Below are 24,999 nucleotides of genomic sequence, written 5' to 3'. Positions count from 1 at the left end.
TCTCTTGTTGAAACATAAAAGTATGTGTGGCTTTGCCATTTGTATATCAGCATACATATGAATTTTCCTTTTCTTTTTAAATGTTTTCATTTAGTGTAGTTTTAAATGGTTATGGCACTTATCCAGCGATCAGTGGATAAATAGATGCTGATTGAATACTTTTGCATTAGAATATTTTTTTTATTTTTTTTGCATGTTTACAATTTGGGTTGCCATGGTGATGCTTGTTAGCCATGCACTTTATGATGATGTTGCTCTGCATTGTTTAATTATTGGCAGTTTTGATCAAGTGGGAGTGTTATTCCCTTGCAATGCATGCTGGGATGGCAGAGAAAACGGTAAGCTCATTTCATATTGCAGCAGGTGTAAGGTATGTTAATTAAGCTGTGCACTATATGTATTGAGTATGTTTGTCAGACTCGCATGATGTCCCTGAGGAAAGTACCATACTGAAACGTTGGATGGGATTAAATAAATAAATATATATATATATATATATATATATATAATATAATATAAATGTCTAGTGGCGTGTGTTAGTCTGTCTGTGTGTGGAAAATATAAAATCAAGCTGCAGCGCCACCTGCTGGGCGGAGTTATACACTGACCTACTAAATTCTTAGTGTGTGTGGGAAAAAAAATTCAGAAAGGGCTGAAATTTGGTATACTAAGATGTTTTTAATTTTTTAATTTAATTGTTAAAAGTGTTTATAAAGATTTAAAAAAAATATATATATATTTCTTGAAGGAGAAGTGACAGTGGGGAGTGGTTGGTGGTTGAGGCCTGGGCTATGGCCCAAATGCATGACAAGAACCTTTTTAACACCTTAAGTAGCTTGATTTGACTAGAATGCATGAGTATCATGCACGGGTTAACTTGTATAATATATATATATATATATATGTGTGTGTGTGTATTTGCATTCATAATCCCATAGTATCTTTTTCTGGATGGTAAATCCACTAGTCTGCAATAGTAACGTGAATTGTGCCGCTGCCCAATTTGATACATTGCATCCAGATGCCTATTTATAAGAACACATTTAATAGAAAACATGGGACAATATGTCACACACATATCTAAGCTACTTATATCTTTCTTTGTATCTCCATGTGTATCTCTTATGCCTTTCATCTATACTCCCCTCACCTTTCCCTTTTTAGCTTTTGCACAATATGTCAATGTAATTAAGGCAAGTGGGCCTCAGCTGAAATGTAGGCAGGCCTCGGCAGTAACTGCTGCTCAAGTTCACTGACATACACTACTGTTTTTTTCTTCATCACTGTTTTGTAAGACTCATTTGGGGCAATACATGTAATCAAATATACTGACCAAAAATTCAGCATTTAAGGAGCTTCTTATTTAGATTTTTGCCCATATCACAGAATATTTTTGATTAGGGAAACACTAGTTGTACTATAACAAAGGTGCAGCTTTTTCCACAATTGTTGTGTAGTGCGGTGGCTTAGTAGTTAGCACTTCTGCCTCACAGCACTGGGTTCATGAGTTTGATTCCCACCCATATCTGTGTGGAGTTTGTATGTTTGCGTGGGTTTCCTCCCGGGTGCACCGGTTTCCTCCCACACTCTAAAATAAACATACTAGTAGGTTAATTGGCTGCTATCAAAATTGACCCTAGTCTCTCTCGCTCCAATAGGGCAGGGACTGATGTGAGTGCATTCTCTGTACAGCGCTGCAAAATTAGTGGCGCTATATAAATAGATGATGATGATGATGATGACTACCACTGCTAATGGAAAGGAAAACAATGATACTGGGAAGGTGCTACAAGATAAACAATGAATATTAACTTGCAGTCAGAAGCTAGATACAAATCATATTACCAAACCTTTAAATTAAGTATGACAACAGATGTTACCCTTTTATTATGTATCTTCTTTGAAGTTGTTAAAACCTTCTTTTTATTATAAACCGGCTGCCACTGGTTTTCCTTCATCGAGCTACTGGAATAATATCCTGCCCTATAAGTAATATAATGGCATAGAGGTGATAAAGGAGGGGGTTACTAGGCAGTTTGAGTGATGTGCACACTTGCTTTATTTTTACGATTAGCTTTTATTTATAATGCACTGACAGCACTGTACATGTCGGGATAACAATACAAACAAATTACTTACAATACCGCAAAACAAAGTGGACCTGCCAAAACAAGCTTACAGTGTAAGAAGTGTGCCGTGCACTTAATACATAATTTAGCTGAATAACAATTGTAGTTGTTAGTAGCCACACATGATCGTAGATACAGGCACCATGCTAGTTCCTAGCTCTAGACCGTTTCTGATTACAAGCACTGACCTAGTTCCAGGCTTCAGGCAGTTGATAATTACAGGTACAGCGCTAGTTCCTGACTCCAGGCAAATGGTGATTACAGATACAGAGCTAGTTTCAGGCAGCTATTTTCTGTTATGTAAAGTTTAGTTGCATGCTCTATAATTGCTGCATCCTAGTTTAGGTTTCTGAATATGAAGTCCGCTATGAGGATGTACACAAGGCACTTGCTATGAGCACATGGTACGCTCATCCTGGGTTATGGTTACTGCAGATTGAAATCCTGTCAAAATATAGATAATTGATCTCTATAGTGAACGATATGTCCTTACCCACTGACACTTCCCTGAATACTTGATGCGCTATAACTGCTGCTTGTTGTGCTCATGGTCTGTCAGGTGTTCAAGGAAATGTCAGTACATACATGACATTCACTATAGAGATCATTACCTATATTTTGATAACCTTTTAAATAGCAGTGACTGCAGCTCAGAATGACCATACTGTAGGTGCATAGCTAGTGCCCATGTGCATCTACTTCGATGTCCTAAGAAACGTAATATAATTGGTTATAATGTACTTCATTTGCTTATTTTTTAGCTTCCTCTGAAAATTGACATTATTAAACACCCTAATGAAACCGATGGAAAAAGCACTGCTGCACATGCTAAACTTCTAGCAGATGAGGATGTTACTGTCTATACTTACCCTTGTATTCCAGATTATGACAATCACAGGCATGAAGTAAGTCAAGGGCATGATTACACACTTTCAAAATTATGTCTCTTGATTTTTGTATTGGTCATGTTAGAAAAAGTTTGCATGTTTATACTACACTGTCCTGGCTGTAACAGGAACAAATTGTTTATCCTCCACTTGTTACATTTGCTAAATTGTTATATAGAAAATCAGTATATTAGATAACAAGAATAAATAAGGTTGCTTAAATGTATAGATCAATTACAAGTTTTTCCAGTTCTCCACTGCATGCTATGTATAGTTTACAAAATAGTAACAGCATTCTTCATAGAGCGCTGTAACCTCAGTTCCCCGCTGTTATTGGCAGCCTTTTTGGCACCTTGATCACAGCACAGCTTTCCAATTCAATGTTGTGTGCTAAAAAGCAAAGCACTACTTGCATATGAATACATGTTTGTGACATCATTGTGATGACATCATCAAAGTCCCCAACAAGACAGCAGAGCACAAAGTGCAGGGAAGACCTGGACCAATGCTAGACCTAATGGAGACCGCTCAATTACTTCTTATATTTGTGTTAGCATAACTTGAAGTCTCCCCTAGTTAAAAATAAATTAGTAGGCCTGTTACTTTATACCTGGTGTAAAGTGCATATATTTGGGATTGTTATACTTGGTAGAGCTAGTGGACCACATTGTAAAGGAATGAGGTCCACTGATTCTGTAAAGGTTACTGTGAGCAGAATGTTAACGTGTGGTGTTTTCCTAGTTTTAAAGTTCTTCCAGAAAAAAAGATGCAATTGTCTCTCAGTTCTGAAGGGGCTAACCCCCTCTAGCTATACAGTGGTATTGCCCTACTAAGTGTAGTAAACACTAGGATCTTTTTAAACCAAAAGCTTTAACTGTAGTAAAGGTAACATAGCCAGGACAGCTCTGGGTGATCAAAGCTAGCTTCCTGCCAAGGTATTTCTTTTTGATAAATAAGTCGTCATATTAATCTATGATCTTGAACAGCATGCTATACAGACATCTGTGAGTGCAGTTTCAAAAGTATCAGAGCAGATTGGTGCTTTGCTGGCAGGTAAGCAATTGAGAGAAGAGACATGGGAAAACGTATTTGGAAAGACCTATACTGAACACCAGCAGTTTGAAAATGAGTATATTGGTGGAGAGATTTTCTCAGTTCACCCACCATTTAAATTGCTTAGCTTCTTAACGTCTTTTTCTTTTCAGATTCTACTAGTTTTTCCAGGACCAAACGCTGTGCCTCTCAAAGACAGCCTGCTATACCTCACTCACTATAATAATCACAAAAAAGACTTGTCTTCTGAACCAACTACCAAACGTCAAAAACTAGAAGCTGAGACTAATGGCAGCGCAAACAAAGACATGAAGACTGAGGGCGTAAATCTAAAGATAGATTGTTTGAAGAAAGTTGTGTTCATTGACAGTACATGGAATCAGACCAACAAAATCATATCCGACGAACGACTTCAAGGTAACAAACTCCTTGGGGTATATTTACTAATGTGTGAGTTTGAAAAAGTGGAGATGTTGCCTATAGCAACCAATCACATTTTAGCTATCATTTCTTTAGTACATTATACAAAATGACAGCTAGAATCTGGTTGCTATAGGCAACATCTCCACTTTTTTCAAACCTACAGTTTAGTAAATATACCCCAGACATACGATGCATTGACAGACATAACGATTTCGTTTTCATTCATTAAAAAGTATCTGTTAGTAAATGTGAAAGGAACCTGTTGTTGGTTTTTCTTTTCATTTAACTTGAGTTGCGTCACTTCCAAGGGTTCCAGCCGTAACTGCTCTTCTTGGATTTAAAATAATTGTGTAAACTGGTGAAGGAAGTAAAGAGGCATCTGATGTAGGGTACAGTTCTTCTAAAGCCAGCTACACAGAGGCCATGCTATTTCAGCAACTACATCTGCGGCCATATTTGGTTGATATGTTGCTATTCAGCGGATGGGCTGAGGAGCTGGATCTCTACCAGTGGCTTGTTAGCACGTCATAAGATAGCCTCGCGCACTATAGACTAATAGCAGTCTAGTAGTCCTCTTTTCCACCACATTTGCCAGCTGGTTTAAATATCCAATCCGTTTTGATCACATTAATATCACAGCTCCACCTGTACATTGCAGCTCCATACTTTTTCAGGTATCATTACATTTTAGATGAAAGTACAATTTTTTTTTAAAAAAAAGAGAAGCCTGAGGGTAGATTACACTGTAGCTATCAGTTTCTGTAGCTTCAGAGGAAGAATTAGAAATAGATATTTTATATATCTATGTATATGTAGTTCCCTTATGAGTATCATTGCACAGTACTTCAAGTTATTTAATCTGGAAACTAACTGCTGCAGTAATGAAGGCTATAATATGGCAATTTCTTTAATACGTGGAAATAGCAGTACTGATTTTGTTGTATTTACAAAAACAAATATGCTCATTAAACTCGTACAAGGTCAACTTACCAGAATATTCCAGTTTGCACAATAGTGTTGTTTTTCTAATAGGTCCTAAACTGATTTAAGGCGTTATCTATAAAGGTTCAGTCTTGTAAAATTTTGAACAATATTGGGGTTTTTTTTCCAGTGGGATTGAAAATGGCAACATGAGATAGCAATTTAAATTTATAGCACATACCATAACCAGTGAGACAGTGCCTATAGATTTAAATATACTCCCAATCAAATGAGATTAGACTATCAACAAAATCTGAATAAAGACTAAGGACTATGAAAAATGTAAATTTTTAAGATGAACAATTGAATTTCTATATTTTTAACAGCTATTGTACTAATTGCAAGTTAATATTAATAATATTTAATAATGTATAAATAAGTTTTTGACCAACCCCTGAAACACTGTCAAAATATAACATAGGATTGGGAGTCTATTGTATATCTACAGTCACTGTTACAACTGCCATAAAACCAAGATGCAAGAAAAAGGGACTCCAAGCCCTACAGTAGTCCTTGGCCTTTGCCCCCCTCCCTCCCCGTGAAAATTTTAGTTCCTGCGCCCCTGGCTTTTCCTATTCTTTTATTTAACCTTTTTTATTTAATTTTAAAGGTTATTATGTGTGCACATGTATTGACAAGATATGGTCTGCTGTGGGAGTTTTATTGCTACGAACAGACCTCGGACAGCTCTCGTCGACATTTTCATTGTAGGATACCTGGTTCCCACTTATTACAGTGGCTTTTGCCATCTCCTCAGTTCATACCAAGCTCATCAGAGGAGGGGGGACTTGGTCTGCATTGTTGCACCGACACAGAGCCAAGGTATGAGAGGCCATTAGCGGGCTTAACCACAGAAGCCATCGCAAACGTCCATAGTGTTACTAAAGAGTGCAGTAGCGGAAATAATGTCTGAAGCGGTAGTTGCGGGAGTATTGTGCCCCATTACATCAGCCCCCCCTTCCCCTTTTCAGTTGGTGTCTGCCTTAGCACCATGCAGGAGTTTTCACCTCTATCTACTAGCTTAGGGAGACCATCCTGATAGGATCCTGAAGGGAAGACTGCATAGACAACTGTGACTGCTGACTGCCTCCTCTCCTCTTTACTGTACTGTCCTTGGCTTTCATCTTGAGGGCTAAGTACCATTACATCTGACTGTTACTTTCATTATTCTATAACTAAATCGTCTGAACCCAGTCTGTTAAAGTGACAAAAGAATTGGGTAGTCTGCTTTTCTCCTTCCACTGAGCTGACTGATCTTATTGAGGCAGCATGAAAACAGCTGGGAAGGAAATTTGTGATACAGGCGGTTTTCATTTCGCCACCTCTGGAGAATGTGGGGAGTGGGTCCCCTTGTCCCTCCATTTCCTCCTGGTTCCCAGGGGCATTCTCAGAGGGAACCTTCACAGCTCACTTCCTTGGAAGGGGGCCTAGAAAAATAAGACCCCCTAGGCCGCAAGCTTCCTGTAAGCGACTTAGGTCCGCTCATCCTCTCTTAGCTGTCTTTGATTCAAATGAGTCTTCTAAAGAAGTGGGGAAAAAGAGCTTTTTGAGGACTCTTGACCCCCAATATATTGGTGACTTAGAGAAATCTTACAGGGTCAGGGTTTGAATTTTCTAGACTTTTACGACAAACGTGAGTTTCCCTTCAATCCTCCTCTGTATGAAGCTGATGGGGGAGGGGGGGATGGTCTCAACCTTCAACCTTGTTTCCGTATGGTCTGTTCCATTCACGGACGTTTGAGTGGAGGCTCTTGTACAACTGCTCTGGATCCCATCTTCAGCACGCGTCTCCGACACTCCAGTTGTCTCCAAAGACTTGTCTCTCTTCTTTGGTGGTTGTAGAAGGATCACTTGGTTTGCAGGTACTTTGCTCAGTGGTCCTGGATCATAATCACCATGGATTCCAGTATTATTGGAGTGGGTAGCAGTCATTCTTCAACGCCTCCAGGCTCTCTGGATAGCTTAGGAAGCATCTCCCCGATAAACATCTTGGAACTAGCATTACAGGGGGCTTATCTTCTTAAAGGTGCAGGTGTCGGCCCTTTCAATCTATTTCCAGAAGCTGGTGAGGATTCCGGAGGTGCAAACCATCCTTCTGACTTCTCCCTTTGAGTTGTTGGAGTCGTTTGAGCTCAGTTTCCTAATTTGGAAAGTGCTTTCTTGCTATTTGCCTTTTCGGTTTTTTTCCATGATGACCGGGCTGTGTTGCTCACGGTTTCCTCTTTCCAGTCCAAGGTTGTTTTTTGAATTTCACAATCTCCTGATTAAAGAGATCCTGGTCTTCCAGGAGGCATCTTCAGGTCAGGGTTCCTTAGTGCTGTTGTCCATGATCTACGTGGACAGAATGTCCACTGTACGGTGGACATTTTCCCATTTTGATTTGTAGGAGGTGCACAAGAGGGCCAGCTACAAAGCAGACCATAGCAAGGTGGATAATGTCCACCATCAGGCAGGTTTATTTATGTTAGTTCCTTCAGCCTGTGCTTGGTCGAGTCATTTTGAGTTCCACTCACTCTGTGGGGACTTCTTGGGCTGCACTTATTGGGGCTTCAGCTCTCCTGGGCATCCACCTGGTCCTCTGTCCACACTTTTTACCCATTTTTATCATTTTAATATTTCTGCGTCTGCATGGTTTTGCGTGCTGGGTTAACAGAACGTTCCCTCCCTTAGGCGGATGATTTAGATCGTCCCCATGGTGGCAGCACCCCAAGATTGGATGAAAGGCAAAAGAAGATTTTTATGCTTATATTAAACTTGCTTCACTTATTCCATCTAAGAGATAACACGTTCCTTCGCCTTCCGGTCTTCTGCTGTTTTGCTCGTTGCATGTTGGTTGTTTATGACTCCTTTCCTTGGGGCTTTTACATTACACAGAGGAGCTACAGGGGTTGCAGAGGGGAGGGGCTTTTGTCAACAGTTACATTAACAGTTTAGTGAAGTATTTAAGTGCCAACACCTGAGTCCCCTCATATAACCCCAGGGTAGCAGTGTCCCCCAGATGGAATCAGAGAAACGGATTTATCGCAAGTATAAAAACCCTCTCAACACTCAGTAGTAGTAGCAGTAATAGAAATGCTTTATGTAATTTAACACTGATTTGAAGATTCGGAAAATGTATGTCTGCTATTTTTCATAATTTATTTTAATAAGATTTGTTTAACCAATTTGTCAAAATTCCATACCGCAAGATCATGCATTTCTGTGAAAGGAAAAATTGTTTGTTTATGATGAACAGAATTGTTTTCAGAAAGAAATGACTAATAAGAAATGCCAGGATTAGCATAAAACCATAAATACAGGATTTAAAATCTACTTGGAATTAAGAAAATGCAGCAAGTATTATGCTTCCAGTAGCCTTGTAGTTATTAATGTTTACTGTAAACTGCAGTTCTATGGTCTAAAGTTAAAAATACATTAATGTTGCAATGAATGAAAGCCTAACCTTTAGTCCTCTTTATGGTTTGGCATCCAAGGTATTGCTGAATAGGAAGGTTTTTTTGTTTTGTTTTTTTAAATACATTATATCAGAGAGGGTTTAGCTCTCTGTTTTGTATACTGATTCTGTGATGTTAATAGATTCCTAAATTAAAGCCGGTATAAAATACAAAATAAATCCTTTTTGTTCATCAGATCCCATAACGTGATGTCACAGGAGATTTCAGCTGTCTTGCTTGCTGTGATTATCTTCAGACACACAAGGGCTCATGTTTTGTGGGGGGAGGGGGGTTCTCCCATGTATTTCAGGCCAATAAGGCTATATCTACGAGGGTGGAAAAGTTTTATGGGGGGGATTTGGGCAGACTTGGGGCATTCCTTGGGAAGTACAGATTGGAAAAATTATAACTTTGTGTTTTTTGATATTGTATTTTCAATGAGATGCATTTGGCACCTTCCATTTGCACTTTGAATGGTTTGCTTTTTTTTTATTCTTTTATTGGTCAAACACACACAAATGCCACATCTAATAAAGACAGTCCTGATGTCCCTTCATTTGAGACATGTTTATGCTAAGCTGAAGATCATTTCAGGAGAAAAATGTAAAAGTAAAAATTAATGAAGGTCCTAAAACGTTAAAAGGATAGACTTAGAAGTGACGTTTTCTGGGGACTCCACTAAACTAGGTGCGGATTTATGTTTCCAGGGTAATTCCGAGCACTGGCAGTGGATTCACGCCTTTGGTGGATAAGTAAGATATACTTGCACAAATAAAAAATGCAGTGCTGGTCTGCATTGTTGCTGTTCTGTAAATGAGACTTACAGAGCATTACTGTGTCCCTCTTTCTTATGGGCAATGGCAGTGTGTGAATGAGAGCTTAAGCACAGATCATCTTTCCCAGAATGTCAGGCTAGGAAAGTGGATGGTCCAAACATTAACATCCCCTTTTAAAGGCCTTTCGAGCTTTCGACTTCAGTTAAGTTGAATTGCGCCAGACATAATTGAGATCAGAGCATTTAACCTCCTGTAATTTACTTTTGAAGGGCTGCCTGGCTATTTACAGCATTCTCCTATTTACTGGGGTTGCTCTTATCGACAGTCCATTGGGTTGTCCTCCCTTGGTGACATCAGTTAATTGACAGTACGAAGCACTTAAGCAGGTATTAAATAGAGATGCTCAGGCTCCGTTCCCTGAGAACCGAACACACCCAAACTTAGCATATCCGAGTACCGAACCGGCTCGATTCTTTTGCGCTTCCTCGGAATTGAAAACGAGGCAAAACGTCATTGAAACGTCGTCGGATCTCGCAAGCTTTGGATTCTATAAGTACCGCCCTCCACGACAATCCAGCGCCATTTCACAGAGGGATACAGAAGGGGTAGCACAATTCTTGGCAGTCTCTCTAGTCCAGTTGCCCAGTGTCATAGGTAGAAAAGAAAGAGGAGGGGAAGCAGTGCTTTACAAAGCCTCCAATGACGTTCAGGAGAGCTCCATTGCTAATTGTCATTACTGAAATAGAAATAATAGGTCTGACAGGCTTGGTCTTCTAAATTTGCAGTCTTTGTTTGAAAGTGTATGAAAATAATATTGTGATCTGTGAGGTGGTCAAAATTAACTGCAAATGACTTGAAATTAGTGTTATTGAGGTTAATAATAATGTAGGGGGGGGGGGGGGGAAGCAAAAAATGTGATTTTGGGATCCAAAACACCAAAGGGCAGTTTTTCCAAAACACAAAGTTAATCCAGAACCAAAACCAGAACACAGGGGTCCGTGAACATCTCTAGTATTAAATGCACTGATCTGTTTAAATATCTGTGTCTGTGGGTCTATTTCATTTAATAGAAGTAGATCTAACATGCCTTCACTGCAATTAATAAACGTGCATGATGTGTATATGGAGCGCTGGATCAATTTCAACTCTTAAGATTAATTTTTTAAAATTCGAAAGAATAAAGTAAATATTATTATTCTTAATTTAACAATAGAATCTCCAACTAAAAGTTCAGTTAAAGAGACTGTACAACTGCAAAATCCAAAGCGTTGCAACACACTGTAAACCCTTAAAGTGACATGCCGTCTGGAACAGTGATATTGGGCTATAGTTGCCCCGGATCGGGTTATCATATATCTCCTATGGTTGACTGATATAATATTTGTGGCTGATAAGCATTTGTTGTTGGTGTTAATGGTCATTTCATTGTAAAATTGAGAATATGATAACTTTGTTGTTTTGTGCTTATAATTTTTTTTTAAAAGTTGGTACCGAGCTCCCTCTTGTCTTTTTGTATTTTTTGATAACCCCTGGGGGTCCAGGTGCCCTCATTTTGGAGCAGCTTTTCTTTACTCTCTCTGTGTTATAGCAATAATTTGCAAATCATCTTATCAATCAGATATTCAAATTTAGATTGTGTTTCTTTAATCTCCTATTGCTGAATAAAGGTGCATAAAAGAGGCACCTAATTAAATGTTATCTTCCCAAACTCTCAAGAGTGAGATATTTATTTCTAGAAATAATATCTAACTAAATCTATTTTGCTAGATTTGGATCATGCGGGCATGGTCCGATTAGAGTCTATAATTTTACATTGGCAGGTGAGTCAGTATAGCAATCTCGTATGGCAATAAGAGCAAATATGTAGAGCATTGTGGTCTTATTTACAGAATAATTTTATGGTCCTGTACATAAACATTTAAAGAAAAGGTGAAAGATAAGGTGTTGGGAAATCACATTGATCTGTTATCTGATATTGCAATTAAATTGCACCTGTCTCCTACACACAGTGTTGGAAGATTTTATTGAGCCAATAATAGTGACAATTTAGTATATCCGATCACTAGGAACTAGTGACATTGAGCCACAAAGTGCGTCATTGACTTTAATAGTTCCCAGAGAGTTGATGGGCGGAATATTGGTGTGTTGGAGACACACACACATTAAGTCTGCATTATTTCTTAATACAGATCAATTAAATTTTTTGGAGTCACCCAGCGACTAAATAGGTTTCTTATTCTATTCTAATTACATTCCTATGTGAGCTGTCATAAGAGATTGAAAACTAAAAGGCAGCCCATACATTTTGGCAGAAACATCAGATTTCTATTAATTCTTTGATGTTCGTTGTTGCATGAAAACCATACAGCAAACTGTAACATACAATTCTGAAGATCTTTGATGTCTCTTCCAATTACTTATACCGATAAAAGAGCAGAGAAGAAAAATACGTTTTGAATAGAATGTCCATCTTATTAAACAAATTGCAGGGCAAAAAAAATCCATTTATACCATTTAGCAAGCTTTGCCTTTAGGTCTATTTAAAAACTGATTTTGTATATTTAGAGAGTTTGACTGTTTCATAGTATTGCCTCCTATATATTTCAAGTAAAGGCCTTGCCTTTCAAAATGGGAAAAACATCTATTTTCATTAAATATATAGGGGAGTTTCAAAATCCAATGAAGATTATATATTAAGCAACTTTTATTCAAACAAATAGTGCAGTACTAATTGTGCCACAGTGTTTCCTGTTTGCCAGGAAAATTGTCACCGATTAAATACAATCTGGAAAAAACAGGGATTCTCTGTGGCGTATGCGCACTGGAGGACAAATTCATCCCAGCTACGATTCTGAAGACTACAAAACTATTTGTGGACTGTTCATCTCCTCATTGTTGCTATAGAGCTTTGTTCCAACACTAGAGCAACACTCATGCTTTCATGTTGTTATTATTTTCAGTGCAGAAAATCTGGAGCTTGAAAGTGGACGGAACACCCTGTATCATTGGTGTAGCTAAAACAGAATCCTGTTTTATACCACCTCACAACTTTCTTGTCTTGTGTAATTGTGGTTGATTCATCTGTAGGAAGTTTATCTTTGCAGGTACATAACTAAAGATTCCTGGGCAACATTTTTAACAGGTGACCCCACCCCCTTTCGAGAGTCAAAGCTATCAGCACAGTTCTCAAAATGTTTAACTTTTACTTCTATACTCAGACAATTATAGCTGTCAGTCCAAAACAAGATAAGTGGTAGATAGCTGAGTACTATGATCAACTTCAAATAATTTTATTAAAATATGACAGGAAGACTTTGTTTTGGCTAAAATAAGAGGAAACAGGAAAAAATGCCAATGATAGTTTGCATCGACTCATTCGAACTTTATGAAAGTGTTTACATTAAGTACCATGTAAGTGTTTAAATAAATCATAGTTTTCCTCTGTCCTGTGGCTCGCGTGTGCTCGTGAGGCAAAACAACTGTCAGAAGAAGACTGCTCAGGAGCAATCATAATTCTATGTAGTATCTGAATCTCTGGACACTATATAGAGTGCACTGTTTTTATCTTCTTATATTTACACACTTCTATAGTGCAGAAGGAAAGTTTATGGACACACAAGATGGAGAAGAGGAAGCGATTTGTAAACTTCGCAAGGAAAGGAATCCTAAACTTCCAAAACTATTTTGGTGTTCTACCTACATATTAAGCAGACTATAATCATGGCAAGCAGCAACCAGTTCCATTTTACTATTTATGCCTTTTCTACACCATTCTGATCTGGGCCAGTTCGTCCAAGCACATTTGAACATCAGTTTATGTAATTAAAGCATTTAGAACAATCCATACTTTTCAATCTTTTTACTGATTGTTTACTTTGTTTAAAATAAGCAGTTTTTTAGCATGTATTATTGTTCCTCCTCCAGACCTCAACTTGGATTAATATTTTGGTAGTGATGCTAATTAATTTGATCACTATGCTACAGTGCACGTGCTGTGCACATGAACAACACTTAAATATATAGTACTGAGCAGACTTGCCTACAGTACTTTTTGGACTTTCCCTCCAGAATCTCTCAGAGGGGAAGCCCAAGGGGTGTGATGACGTGATTCGCAGTATCACTGGCCTGTCACCTGTGCCCAATGATTCAATTCATGTCATTATTTCAACAGGAAGCCAGTGTCATGGCATGATTTTTGTCATCAGACCTCACCCACCGCTGCACTATAACATAAAATGCACCTTCGTGGAGACGGGGTCTGAGGATGTAAATCGATCATCAGGGATTTCCCCCACTTCACAAGAAAGATAAGTGGGATCCAGGAGGATGTCCTACTCCGGACATTTTGGGAGTGTAGGAAAGCATGTTACACTAGTGCCCATGAAAATTGCCAACAATGTATTCCTAGTCTGCTAGAGAGCAATCGCTCGTGGTGATAAACAATGTAGCGAGGAAATCAAGCATCGCATGCCGAAATACAAAACTATGGAAAATGTAGGTGGAAGTAAAGTCTGTGGTGATTGCTTGCGACAACTGGAAGCATTAGGTCTAATTGTTCAATGGAGATTCAGTGTGTGGTTGAGGAGCATGCTCCAGAGGTGACTGTGGAGAAGATACCAGGTCCTGGGGGTGGAAAGCTGAAGGAAGACTTGTGGCTGGGAGAGAATCTCAAGGAGCTAGCCTACAGGGAATATTCGTGAAAGAGGCGGTCTGTTTACTGCAGGAGCTGTGGTGGGTAAAGAGAGGAGAATGGACAGAAAGGACAGCGCATACTCTTTCATCCGGGGGGGATGCGCAGCAACCGGAGAGGGTTCAGTTTAATCCCATTGAAAAAGACCGGTAGCGCCATCCTGCTTTTGACAATTTAATAAATTACCTAATTCTGTTGTCCCCATAGAGAAAAAAAAGAGGGGCAAAGAAAAGGCGCTGCTCTCTATTTAAAAACACCAAACAATTTGTAATTGTAAGTAAACATCAATAACACATAGCCATTGCATTTCCACAACATATAAAATACTCATCCATTGCAATTTATCAATTAACATAAATAAAACATAATGACAAAAATCCACCTCTTAAAGCGCTTGTAAGTTATTTCTAGGATAACTATTTATTCAATCCCGGGGGTGCACTCCCCGGAAAGTCAATATTACACACTCTCCACAGAGGGGAAAAAAAGTCAGTTGAAAACCAGCATGGGTGTTAAATGCAGTCTGATAGTAATTCAGACAGTGTGAAATCAGGTTGCAAAAGTAATGCTAAAAACTTTCTCTCTTAAACTTATTTGTACTTAGAACTACATCAGTGGGGCAGCACGGTGGCTAAGTGGTTAGCAGTTCTGCCTCACAGCGCTGGGGTCATGAGTTCAATTCCCGACCATGGCCTTATCTGTGTGGAGTTTGTATGTTCTCACCATGTTTGTGTGGGTTTCCTCCGGGTGCTCCTGTTTCCTCCCACACTCCAAAAACATACTGGTAGGTTAATTGACTACTATCAAAATTGACCCTAGTGTCTCTCTCTCATTCCAATGGGGCAGGGACTGATGTGAATGAGTTCTCTGTACAGTGCTGCGGAATCAGTGGCGCTATATAAATAAATAATGATGATGATGAGTGGATTGTGGGCAACAAGAGCCTAGAATTTATTTATAAGTGGCTAAGGAATTGAAAGTTTTTATCATTACTTTCGCAACCTGATTTTACACTGTCTGAATTACTATCAGACTGCATTTAACACCCATGTTGGTTTTCAACTGACTTTTTTACCCTCTGTGGAGAGTGTGTAATATTGACTTTCCGGGGAGTGCACCCCCGGGATTGAATAAATAGTTATCCTAGAAATAACTTACCAGCGCTTTAAGAGGTGGATTTTTGTCATTATGTTTTATTTATGTTAATTGATAAATTGCAGTGGATGAGTATTTTATATGTTGTGGAAATGCAATGGCTGTGTGTTGTTGATGTTTACTTACATTAAATTAATATTTTAATTACAAATTGATTGGTGTTTTGAAATAGTCAGAGAGCAGCGCCTTTTCTTTGCCCCCCTTTTTTTCTTGTGATTTGTCTTCACCATTTTGGATTTAGCACAAACTGTTACATAAGAAGGTGGCTGTTCTGTTATTTTAATAATGTATGTATGAATGAATTGTTTCAATTTTCAAAGAGAACAAGAAGTGAGCTATAATTTACCCAGTAGAGTGCCTAATTAATATACCGCAGTGAAATTCTGAAGGTGTTGTGTTGCCCCCATAGAGGTCTATAGGGACAGCGGTAAGTGCCGGTAATTTAGGTTTATGCCGGAGAAATCTATGATTTGTCCAGTTTAACCCTTTGTTAAATAAGAACAAATGGTAAAAGAGCCTTTTGCCAGCGTCCAAGCCGTTAAATAGACCCCTTAATTCAGTGCAGTAGTGATCTTTTAGTTGTTTTAAAATGGCAGGCAGAAAATGGGGCAGAGCACTTTTGAGAGGCGCTAGTCTCATCTGTCAATAACTAGCAGTGGTCAGTTCCAATGCAGTGCAGGATTGATCTATAGTTGCCTGTAATTTATTCTAATATGCAGTTAAAAAAAAAAAAACATCGCTTCTGTGAAAAAAATGCTGGGGCATGAAGAGGGGGAACCCTGTGGTTATAAAGTGTTTACTGCTTTTTGTGTAACTGATGTTAGTCACTGTGTATTTTGGTGCTCTGTTTTTCAGCTTAGGATATTTGTTAAATTTGTGCTCTTATAAAGTGATTTTTCAGGTCGGTTTGATTGTAATTTGTTTATGTGTAAAAGTATGTGAATGTAAGTTCAGTGTAAGTGTATGTGAGTAGTTGGCCAGATACTAATTGATAAATAATAATAAAAAAATGTGACAAAGGTTTCATTTTAATGCCACAAACAATTACCCCTTCATAGTCTGGCTAGCTAGCTAAGACAACACTGCGTAATATTTCCAAGCAACATAAGGAAATGTGGGTGCACAAACTTACCTATGTTTTTAAAATGAATTAAAGCACATTCTCCACCAGTGCTAATCAGTATGTATTTAGCACAATAGAATGTGAGATATTAGGCTATATTTTGGACAAGATATGCCGGTTTGTAACCCAACATCAAAGGACCTAATTTCTTAAAAATACCTACTACAAATACTCACATCTATTCCTTCAATATAACCGAAATACGGTTAGTCAGGTACACATTTGTAGGCAAAGAGGCCACAATGTGCCAAAGAGTTTGGCTTTAACACCATGATGAAATAGTCGTTTATAGGCTGGCTAGACTGTTAGGACATTAAGCAGTATTTTTCAAGTTAAAAGAGGAAGCAATATGCTGCTATATTGACCCGCTTGGACTTAGGTTTACTTTTTTAGGACTGGGCAGGACTCTACCCTGTAGCTTATTACAATCACAGCAAAATATGTCTTTACTGTGATCAAAGTAAAAAGGTGGATGAGTAGAGTACTTAAACTGGCCACTCATGGGCCAAATTGTATGAGATTAAACACGGTCTGATCTCTTCCGGACCTCATGGGTGCCTGTTGGTGCATTTGCAAGATGACCATATACACAGGGCAATAGTGGTAATTAGACTTTTGGGCATGGTGCTAGTTTTGAAGCCACTTCTAGATTTTATTTTGTCGAAGGATTTGAAAGTACACTTTGTGGAAATTAAACTTTTTTTGAGAGGTGATCCTACTAAGAGAAAAGTTAAAAGCAATGCTTATATTTATTGTAATTGTTTTAGATTATTATTATTATTATGTTGAACACATTTCTATGGCCAGTGTGAGAGGTTAAATGTTCTTTAGAACCTTCGGAAAGAATTTGTGCATCCGTAATCTAGATGGCATGTTTCAGTAGAAAACAACTTGTCACACAAACTGCATAGTATTGTCTTAGTGAGCGGAATCTGACAAACGGGAGGTGACAGACATGGTAAAAGCAGGAATGTGAAAGTATGTGTTTGTTTTGTTTTCCTTGCATGCAGTTATGCAGTTTTATATGCCATAAATTGTATGAATGTGATTTACATATTGCGATGAAATTAAGCATGATGGTTACATCTGTACTGGATGTATACAAATATAAGACAGTCATGTAAAGGACAACTAAAATGAAATATTTATCACATGGGACAATGATTTATTTTCACAACCTGCCCCACAGATGTAAAAACGGGATTAATTTAACATCTGCCCTTTACCATTGTTTGGGGTTGGGTTTTGTTTTTTAAAAACTTTTTTTTACTCAGCTGTATTTAATTTTTCATGTTCTGTGACAATGCATTACAGGAGAAGAATGTACTGTATACTCTATAGCTGTCTGAAACAGTAATCAGTAGACTGCACTGCATTGACAGCAAGCCTAAGTTTCGTTCTCTTTATACTAGAGTATAATCTGTCACCAAACCCTTTTACCGTTGCCACTATGTATTAACTTTGTTTTATTAAATATGTGTTATGTGTCTGTGAATTTCATATATTTCACAGTCCATTTATTGCATGCTAGCCTGTAGTGAACAGGGAGGAATTACAAATGTAAGGGTTAACAAATAGCATAACTGTGGTGAATAATGCATAATCATAAGGAAATGCATTGTAAATACTGTATATCAAATGAATCAATTTATAATTTGTGTTTCTCTGTACATTAGGGTGTAATGCAGATAACATTGTCACCTTATGGGGAACTGTACAGCTTCAAAGGCTCCTTGGGGTGTTCCATGCCCTGGTACTGGAGTGGTTTTTGGCACCTGAACAGACTTTGTGGAATCGGCCTAGCATGTGGTCTTATACAAGGAGACCACATAATGGCTTGCTATATATTATATAGGCAAATATAATTCCATTCCAAAATACCACTTACAATCAATATAATTAGTGATCAACCACATATTCATATAGTATGTTGAAGGGCAGCCCATAAGTCAAATAAAGCTGTCGCACAGAGAATGAGGAAATTCGTATCGGCTCAACTGATATACTGGACCTATGCCTGTTTGGTATCAATAAATTGGTACATTTGTATTGGATAAATAATAAAATTGGGTCAGTGTGACCCTCACCAGGAAGGTATGTTACATTTTTAGCATTGGATATTAATTAGGGAATATGTAAATTGTGGTTGTAAAATGTGTCGCAGGCCTCCCCTGAAAACCACCTCGCAGTAGGAGGGAAAAGGTGGAAAAAGTGTCTTTAAAAAGAGGCGATCACTTACAATATATTGTCAGTCTTTTGGGAAATCAATCAACATTGATAAGCTGTCCATCTTCCAAGCCAATTTCCCTTGGCACAGATTATACAAATCGTATGTAAGTTTATGTTCTGAACTTTCCCCTTTTATTTTACCTGTTTGCCGTATATTTTGTCACTTTTCTTGTGTTTTTATAACCTGTAAGCATCGTACTTTTTTGTATATTATATTTTTAGATTTACTATACAAAAAAGTACAAAGTGCTGTTCTTATTGCTGTAAATAAATTCACTGCCTGTTTAGAAGTGGTTGATTGCTTGGCTGTGTTAACCCTTTAAATACCAGTGTGGGAAGTGCTGACTCTTTTAGCTATCAGCGCAGAGTGTGCGCAATTGGGTAATTAACTCGTAGGTGTTCTACAGGTCTTATACGTAGATGGTGGCAGAAGCTAAGTTGAGTAGAGGTGTGGAAGTGCCTGTGTTTGAAACGAACCAGTCAGATCTTTAGCTTAAGAGATAGATGAGAGAGAGACTGAAACTGGAATCCTGTGTGTTCCCTAAGAGTAAACTTCCAAGAGTGCATTGGTGACAGGTAAAGGTAGTCAGGAGTAGTTTCCTGACAAAATAGAGATGATATATTCTTTGATTATTTGATAAGATATTAGATCAGGGAGCCTTTTTATTGCCTTTATCTGTGGAATGATAAACTCTGGAAGAGACAGATTCAGTGTCTAATCTGTTTGTATAATATGAGAGATGGCTCTGGCCACAGTTACTTCAGTCAGAGGAAAGAAAAGGTAAATTACATAGTTTAAATAAATTTGTAATCCGTGTTTCAAAGATAGAAGTGTTTGTTCAAAAACACTTTAGAAGATTGGAAATTACTGTTACTGTTTTTATTTCACAATCAGTGTATCAGGATACATTTCTGTGTCATAATACCAAGTTAGATCATGGCATAGGATTTTTTAGGTATCCTAGGAAATAATTTAAATAATTGACAGTATGCCATTAAACTATGTCAACTATAGTTTAAATGTAAATAAAACCACTTTTCAGTAGTGCATCAAGAGCAAATTACTTGCTGCCAAGTATGTCAGGAAACCAAAAAATTTGAGGCTACTATCCTATATAGTGTAACTTTTCCTGAACTATTTTCTAATAATATTACAACCTGGCAGTCACGTCTCCTTGCCAAATTTGATCTGAGGGGCAAATTAATAAGTTGTACCCATCCCTTACTCGTATCTATATGAAAAATGGAACAATTATTTTCTGGACACTTAATGTAAAGTGCATAGAATATAATGAACAGGAGACTTGGACAACTTCAGAATAGTTTTTAGAGGGATTTATGATACAGCGAAGCTCTTCAGATACATTTCAAAATAAAAGTCTGTATGTGAATACTCTTCGTGTATCCTAGTTCTTATACTGCAGCTGATGTTGGCGCTATATAAATTATAGCAGATTTAGGTTTATGGGATTCATATGAATATAAATTCTATTTATCAAACATTATTATTGGTATATTTTATGAGTGGCTTTTTGTGTGTTAATGACTATTCAGAACCTTATCCTTATGGTAACAGTTCACAGTGGAAACATGTAGATTAAGTCATCCAATCCTCAGCAATGTCCATAGCTCTGTTGTGTTATGTAGACTCTTGTATTGGTAAGCCTATGTTACGTTTACAGAGGTAGTAGAAGTATCAGTCAGGGTTGGCACAGGCTTTACCAAGGTGCGGAGTATAATGAATTCCCCGGACTTCACCAACAACCACTGCAAGCTGGTATGGGCTTTGCTGCCAGAAGCTCACAGGTCGTGGTCCTTGGAATAGCCCACTGACGTGTTAAGGAAGAAGGTGAGAGGCTGCGGCTGAAAGAGTAGTCTGTGGTCCGAGGTCAGTACGCAATCTGACAAATGCCGGACAGGAGGGGAGATCCGGATAGCATAGGTCTGGTACACAAACTGGCTGCACGGTACAAGGGGTAGAACAGGAACCGTAGTCAGAAGGAATGGCCTAGGTCAATGCTAAAGATCTGAATCAATGAGGGACAGCACCAGGGAAAATCCAAAATGAGGGCAGGCTAGCAAGGTTCAAACACGGGGAGACTGAACTGTAGCACAGGGAGACAAGGACAATAGCACAGGGAGCAGGAGCCTGGAGTCAGACGCCAAGTAGAAGACATTGTTAGTGTCAGATCTGCGCTAAATAGCAAGGGCATTCAAAATCCTCGCCTATCTGTCACAGGACCGCAGTACAACAGCGCTGCTCCTCCAGCAGTCAGATGGCGCAAGCGACAGGACCACGTAAATTCCTTACAGCCTACCTACTCTGCTGTTTTCTTATCTTGAATGACTATATATTCCCATTGGCATTCACAACCTTCTTCCACATACACTATCGTAAGCGAAGTCAAAAATCATGTATAACATCCACTTGACTGGCATACAAGACAACTTCCCTGTAGTCTAATGAGTATTTACTTCCTTTGCGGTTGGTACCATCTACATCAGGCTTCAGAGACTGGTGTGCCTAGCTTTTTCCATCAACAAAAACAGAAACAAAATAAATGTAACACATACAAATTTATATATCCAGGTTTTTGTCAGTTGCTATAAAACATTAATTTACAATGTTAAAAAAAAATAAAAAAAGTAGTTTCCACCTACCAGTGAATAAAGCCTATTTTATAGTGTTGTGCAGTTTGTCTCTTGATAATGTGTCATACACACAAGCAGATACATCACCAAAATCTGAGCTGATTAGCACTACTGTACTGTCACTCCCTTTTCTAACTTTCATTATGCAGTAAACGTGTTTTTGGAAGTCATTGACTCTAGTCTTTCTTTTTATGCTATATTTAATACAATATTGTTACCAGTACACTTGTTTTTCTTTCACTAGTGATATCTTACTGAGGGTAGCCATTCAGGTATATCTCATATATACTAAAGAACAATGACAAAGTTGATGTACTTATGTAATGCATTTTTCCAGAGCAACAGAAGGGATTAATAGGAGAGTGATTCCACTCTGTTACTAATTCTGTTATCTAAATAGAAAGTTGTTTTTTCCTTTAAGATTAAATGTACAAAATCAGTGCATGCAAAAAGTAGTTTTGGTAAGCATCAGAAATCCTTTTTAGCCAGCCAAAATTGTTTTTACTTTAGCTGATCAAATTAACAGAGGAGGAATGTAAAAACAAGAATGTGTGGTTTTCCTGTCCAGTTTTGCTTTCCCTACACTAACCAAAATGTAAATCTAGCCCCACAAAAAGCCCAGTTCTGTTAACCTTTTGCTTCCAAAAGAAGATAGACTTAATTCCCAATCTCAAAAACTGTATATTCAACTTATATTGGTAAAGTTGTCCACAAATGTAAGGCGTTGCTTTCTCCACCTACAGCATTAATATGTATATGTTAATTTTAGTAGAAAGATGTGCTTTAAACTATGGTTCCACCACTTGTAAAACATGTCTCTTTACTATAGCAGCTGGAAATGCTATATAATACATTATCTGGTTACCTGTCTTCTTCTCAAGCTTGTTGAACAGCTGACCTAGCCTAAAGTTGAACATACTGTAATTTTCTATTTTATCACAATCTGATCTCTTCTTTTTTGTTTACTACAATGAATAGTATTATTCAGCTGACTAATTGTAGATGTTTGCAAGCCCCATGTATCCTACAACAGATACTTTCGTGATCCTCCACTTACATAAACAGAAATTTCCATTCTGGAGTTCCTGGCTTTATAAATCAATTAAAAGGAACAGATGCATGTATAATGACCTATACTCTGGTAGCAAATTGTATTATGATCTATACTATAGTGTGCTGTCATAGCATAGCACATTATAATTGGTATAGCTTGGTACCAGACTCCAGGAACTTTTAACTGCCAAGACTCCAGATAATTGCAGAGCCTGCTGAGGTAGTGGTGAGAGCTGGAAATTTATTGTAAGTTAAGTATGGGTACTGTGTAATATTAATATGGTCTATAAAAAGGGAATAAGGGGTAGATAAATTACAAGGTAAAATTTAAATTTATGGTTGGACTAATTTTGAAGATTACCTTATGAGTATAGCTTTAAAGGAGTGCCTACATTTTTGCTAAATCATAGGAAACCATCTAAAGAATCAAATGACAACCAATCTTGTGACAAAGTCAAGTGAAAGCTAAATGATATTCTAGATAGTAATTAATTGATTCTGTGTTTTATATTCTATTCTGTGCTAGGACTGGTGAGTGTTGAATTGACAGAACGAAAGACTTGCTTTTGGCGCCATCAAAAAGGATCACCTGACACTTACCTTTCAACAATAGAGGCTATCTACTACTTCATGGTGGACTATCATATGCAAATCTTAGAGAAGGACTATCACGGTGAATATGACAATCTTCTCTTCTTTTACTCCTTCATGTACAGGCTTGTCAAAAATGCCAAGCACGCTGCTGGAAAGCTGTAGCACGCTGTTTCTGAGACTAATTGTGGACTTTAGCTTAAGCTTAAAGCTATAACCAAATCTCGATTTGGAAGCATTGCACTTTTCTTTTTTCTTTATGTGCAGTGCCAATTCAATCCAGTAGAAATATTGAAACGTCCAATGGAAAAAAAGATTACCAAGATAAATCCTATGATTTTTGTATCAACATTAAAACTATACTTCTCATACTTTAGCTGATTTGTGTGTACTTGTGCGGTTTAACCATGTTGTTTGGTTGATGCAGACTGGGAACATTCCAGTGCACAGTGGATCTTTAATCTCACTAGTTTATACTATTCTGTGTACTGCAGTTTTCTAGAATAGTACATATTAAGAACTTTGACATTACTTTTCAGGCAATTTTATTTTAACCAGTTAAAGAATGTCTGTTTAATGAGGAACTCCATATATACTCCATATATATGTGATTAAAAAAAAAAAACAAGTTGGCCTCACTGGCCCCCTAAATAATCTCCCTCTATTAATTTACATGTCTACCCACCCTAATTGTTTATATCCTAAAGTACCTGCAGCTACTTTAGGCCACAGAAAAATCATGGCTCCAAGTAAGCCAGAAAGAAGGTCTATAGCAAGGTACACATAGTGCCCTAAAACTCTGCTAAATGTATTGTATTCAAATGCATGTTTGCAAATGTTTTACAGTTGTTCTATATAGACACATTGTCTATGAATTTTTGCTATACAACAAGAGCAATAGTTTTCTGTAAAAGAGAAAAGAAAGCAGTTAGAGGCATTTTAATGGCAGCAAAATTAAATGATTGCCTACTTAATGAATGCCCCAAATGCTAAAATATAGAAAGTAATTTTGTTTAACCTTAAAAAATGTTAGTCAGATGTAAGTATAAGTATAGTTCCTCATTAAGATATCTGACACCCTAAGACTTGTCTATGAATTATGAATAAAGTGATGTATACTACACCGCCTGACTGTTCATCTTGTGCACAACAAGGAGCATGTCCTACGCCAACTCGAGGACCACCATTTTCGTTAATTTAAACGTTTAAATTTTTGTAAATTGTTTCTTGGTTAACCCTTATTTATGTCTTGACTGATGAGAGTGAAGGAGCATCGGGAGTATCTTTGTATATGTCACTAATTGTACATTTTACTGTTTTATTACACTAGTAGAAATGCACTTAACAATGTACTTTCCTGTATAAAGAGTACCAGGGAGATACAAAAGGCATCCCATTGAAAGTATAGACCGTAGCCTAACCTAGAACTGTGCTTTCCAGTTATTATGTACTTTAGTCCTCAGTCCATACAATGACCTCAAAATATGTTGTTCATGATATAGGAGCAACGCATCCGCTTAGTGTTTTATCATCACTGCTAATTGAGGGGTATTGGAAGGGGGAATCTCATGCAGTGTGGAGAGGCCCTATAGCCTTGATACCACCATAATTAGCAGTGATAACCATAAGTTAATCCCCTGCTCTTATGTAGCGTAGCATGGTGACATCAGAACATCCTTAATGCAGAGCTAGCTACTACCATAGCAGAGATTGGCAACAGGTCAGCACATGAAATAAGGGGTCGGACGGGACAGCAAACAACTTTTTATACCCTAAAATATATTATCCAACAATTTTTTGTATGGACCAGTACCAGGAAGTGC

The 24,999-nt window shown here is 37.9% G+C and overlaps 1 protein-coding gene across 4 annotated transcripts in view; it reads left to right on the top strand.

Moving 5' to 3' along the window:
* The window catches only part of DTWD1 (DTW motif tRNA-uridine aminocarboxypropyltransferase 1), an 83,543-nt gene extending 59,244 nt beyond the window's left edge, over nt 1–24,299 (top strand). For 3 of the 4 annotated variants that reach the window (XM_075207968.1, XM_075207967.1, XM_075207969.1), the window contains 3 exons: nt 2,891–3,034; nt 4,222–4,486; nt 23,112–24,299. In XM_075207968.1, coding sequence (XP_075064069.1) covers nt 2,891–3,034; nt 4,222–4,486; nt 23,112–23,341 — 639 coding nt within the window. In that variant the 3' untranslated portion in view covers nt 23,342–24,299. Of the gene's footprint in view, nt 1–2,890; nt 3,035–4,221; nt 4,487–18,339; nt 18,746–23,111 lie in introns of all 4 variants that reach the window. The other variant, XR_012691262.1, reaches the window with a different exon arrangement.
* The last annotated feature ends 700 nt before the right edge of the window (nt 24,300–24,999 follow it).

The sequence above is a fragment of the Mixophyes fleayi genome, chromosome 4 (genome assembly GCF_038048845.1).
Source record: "Mixophyes fleayi isolate aMixFle1 chromosome 4, aMixFle1.hap1, whole genome shotgun sequence".
NCBI classification, from domain to species: Eukaryota; Metazoa; Chordata; class Amphibia; order Anura; family Limnodynastidae; genus Mixophyes; species Mixophyes fleayi.
The sequence above is the reverse complement of the archived record's forward strand: the minus strand, read 5'-3'. Positions and strand labels throughout refer to the sequence as shown.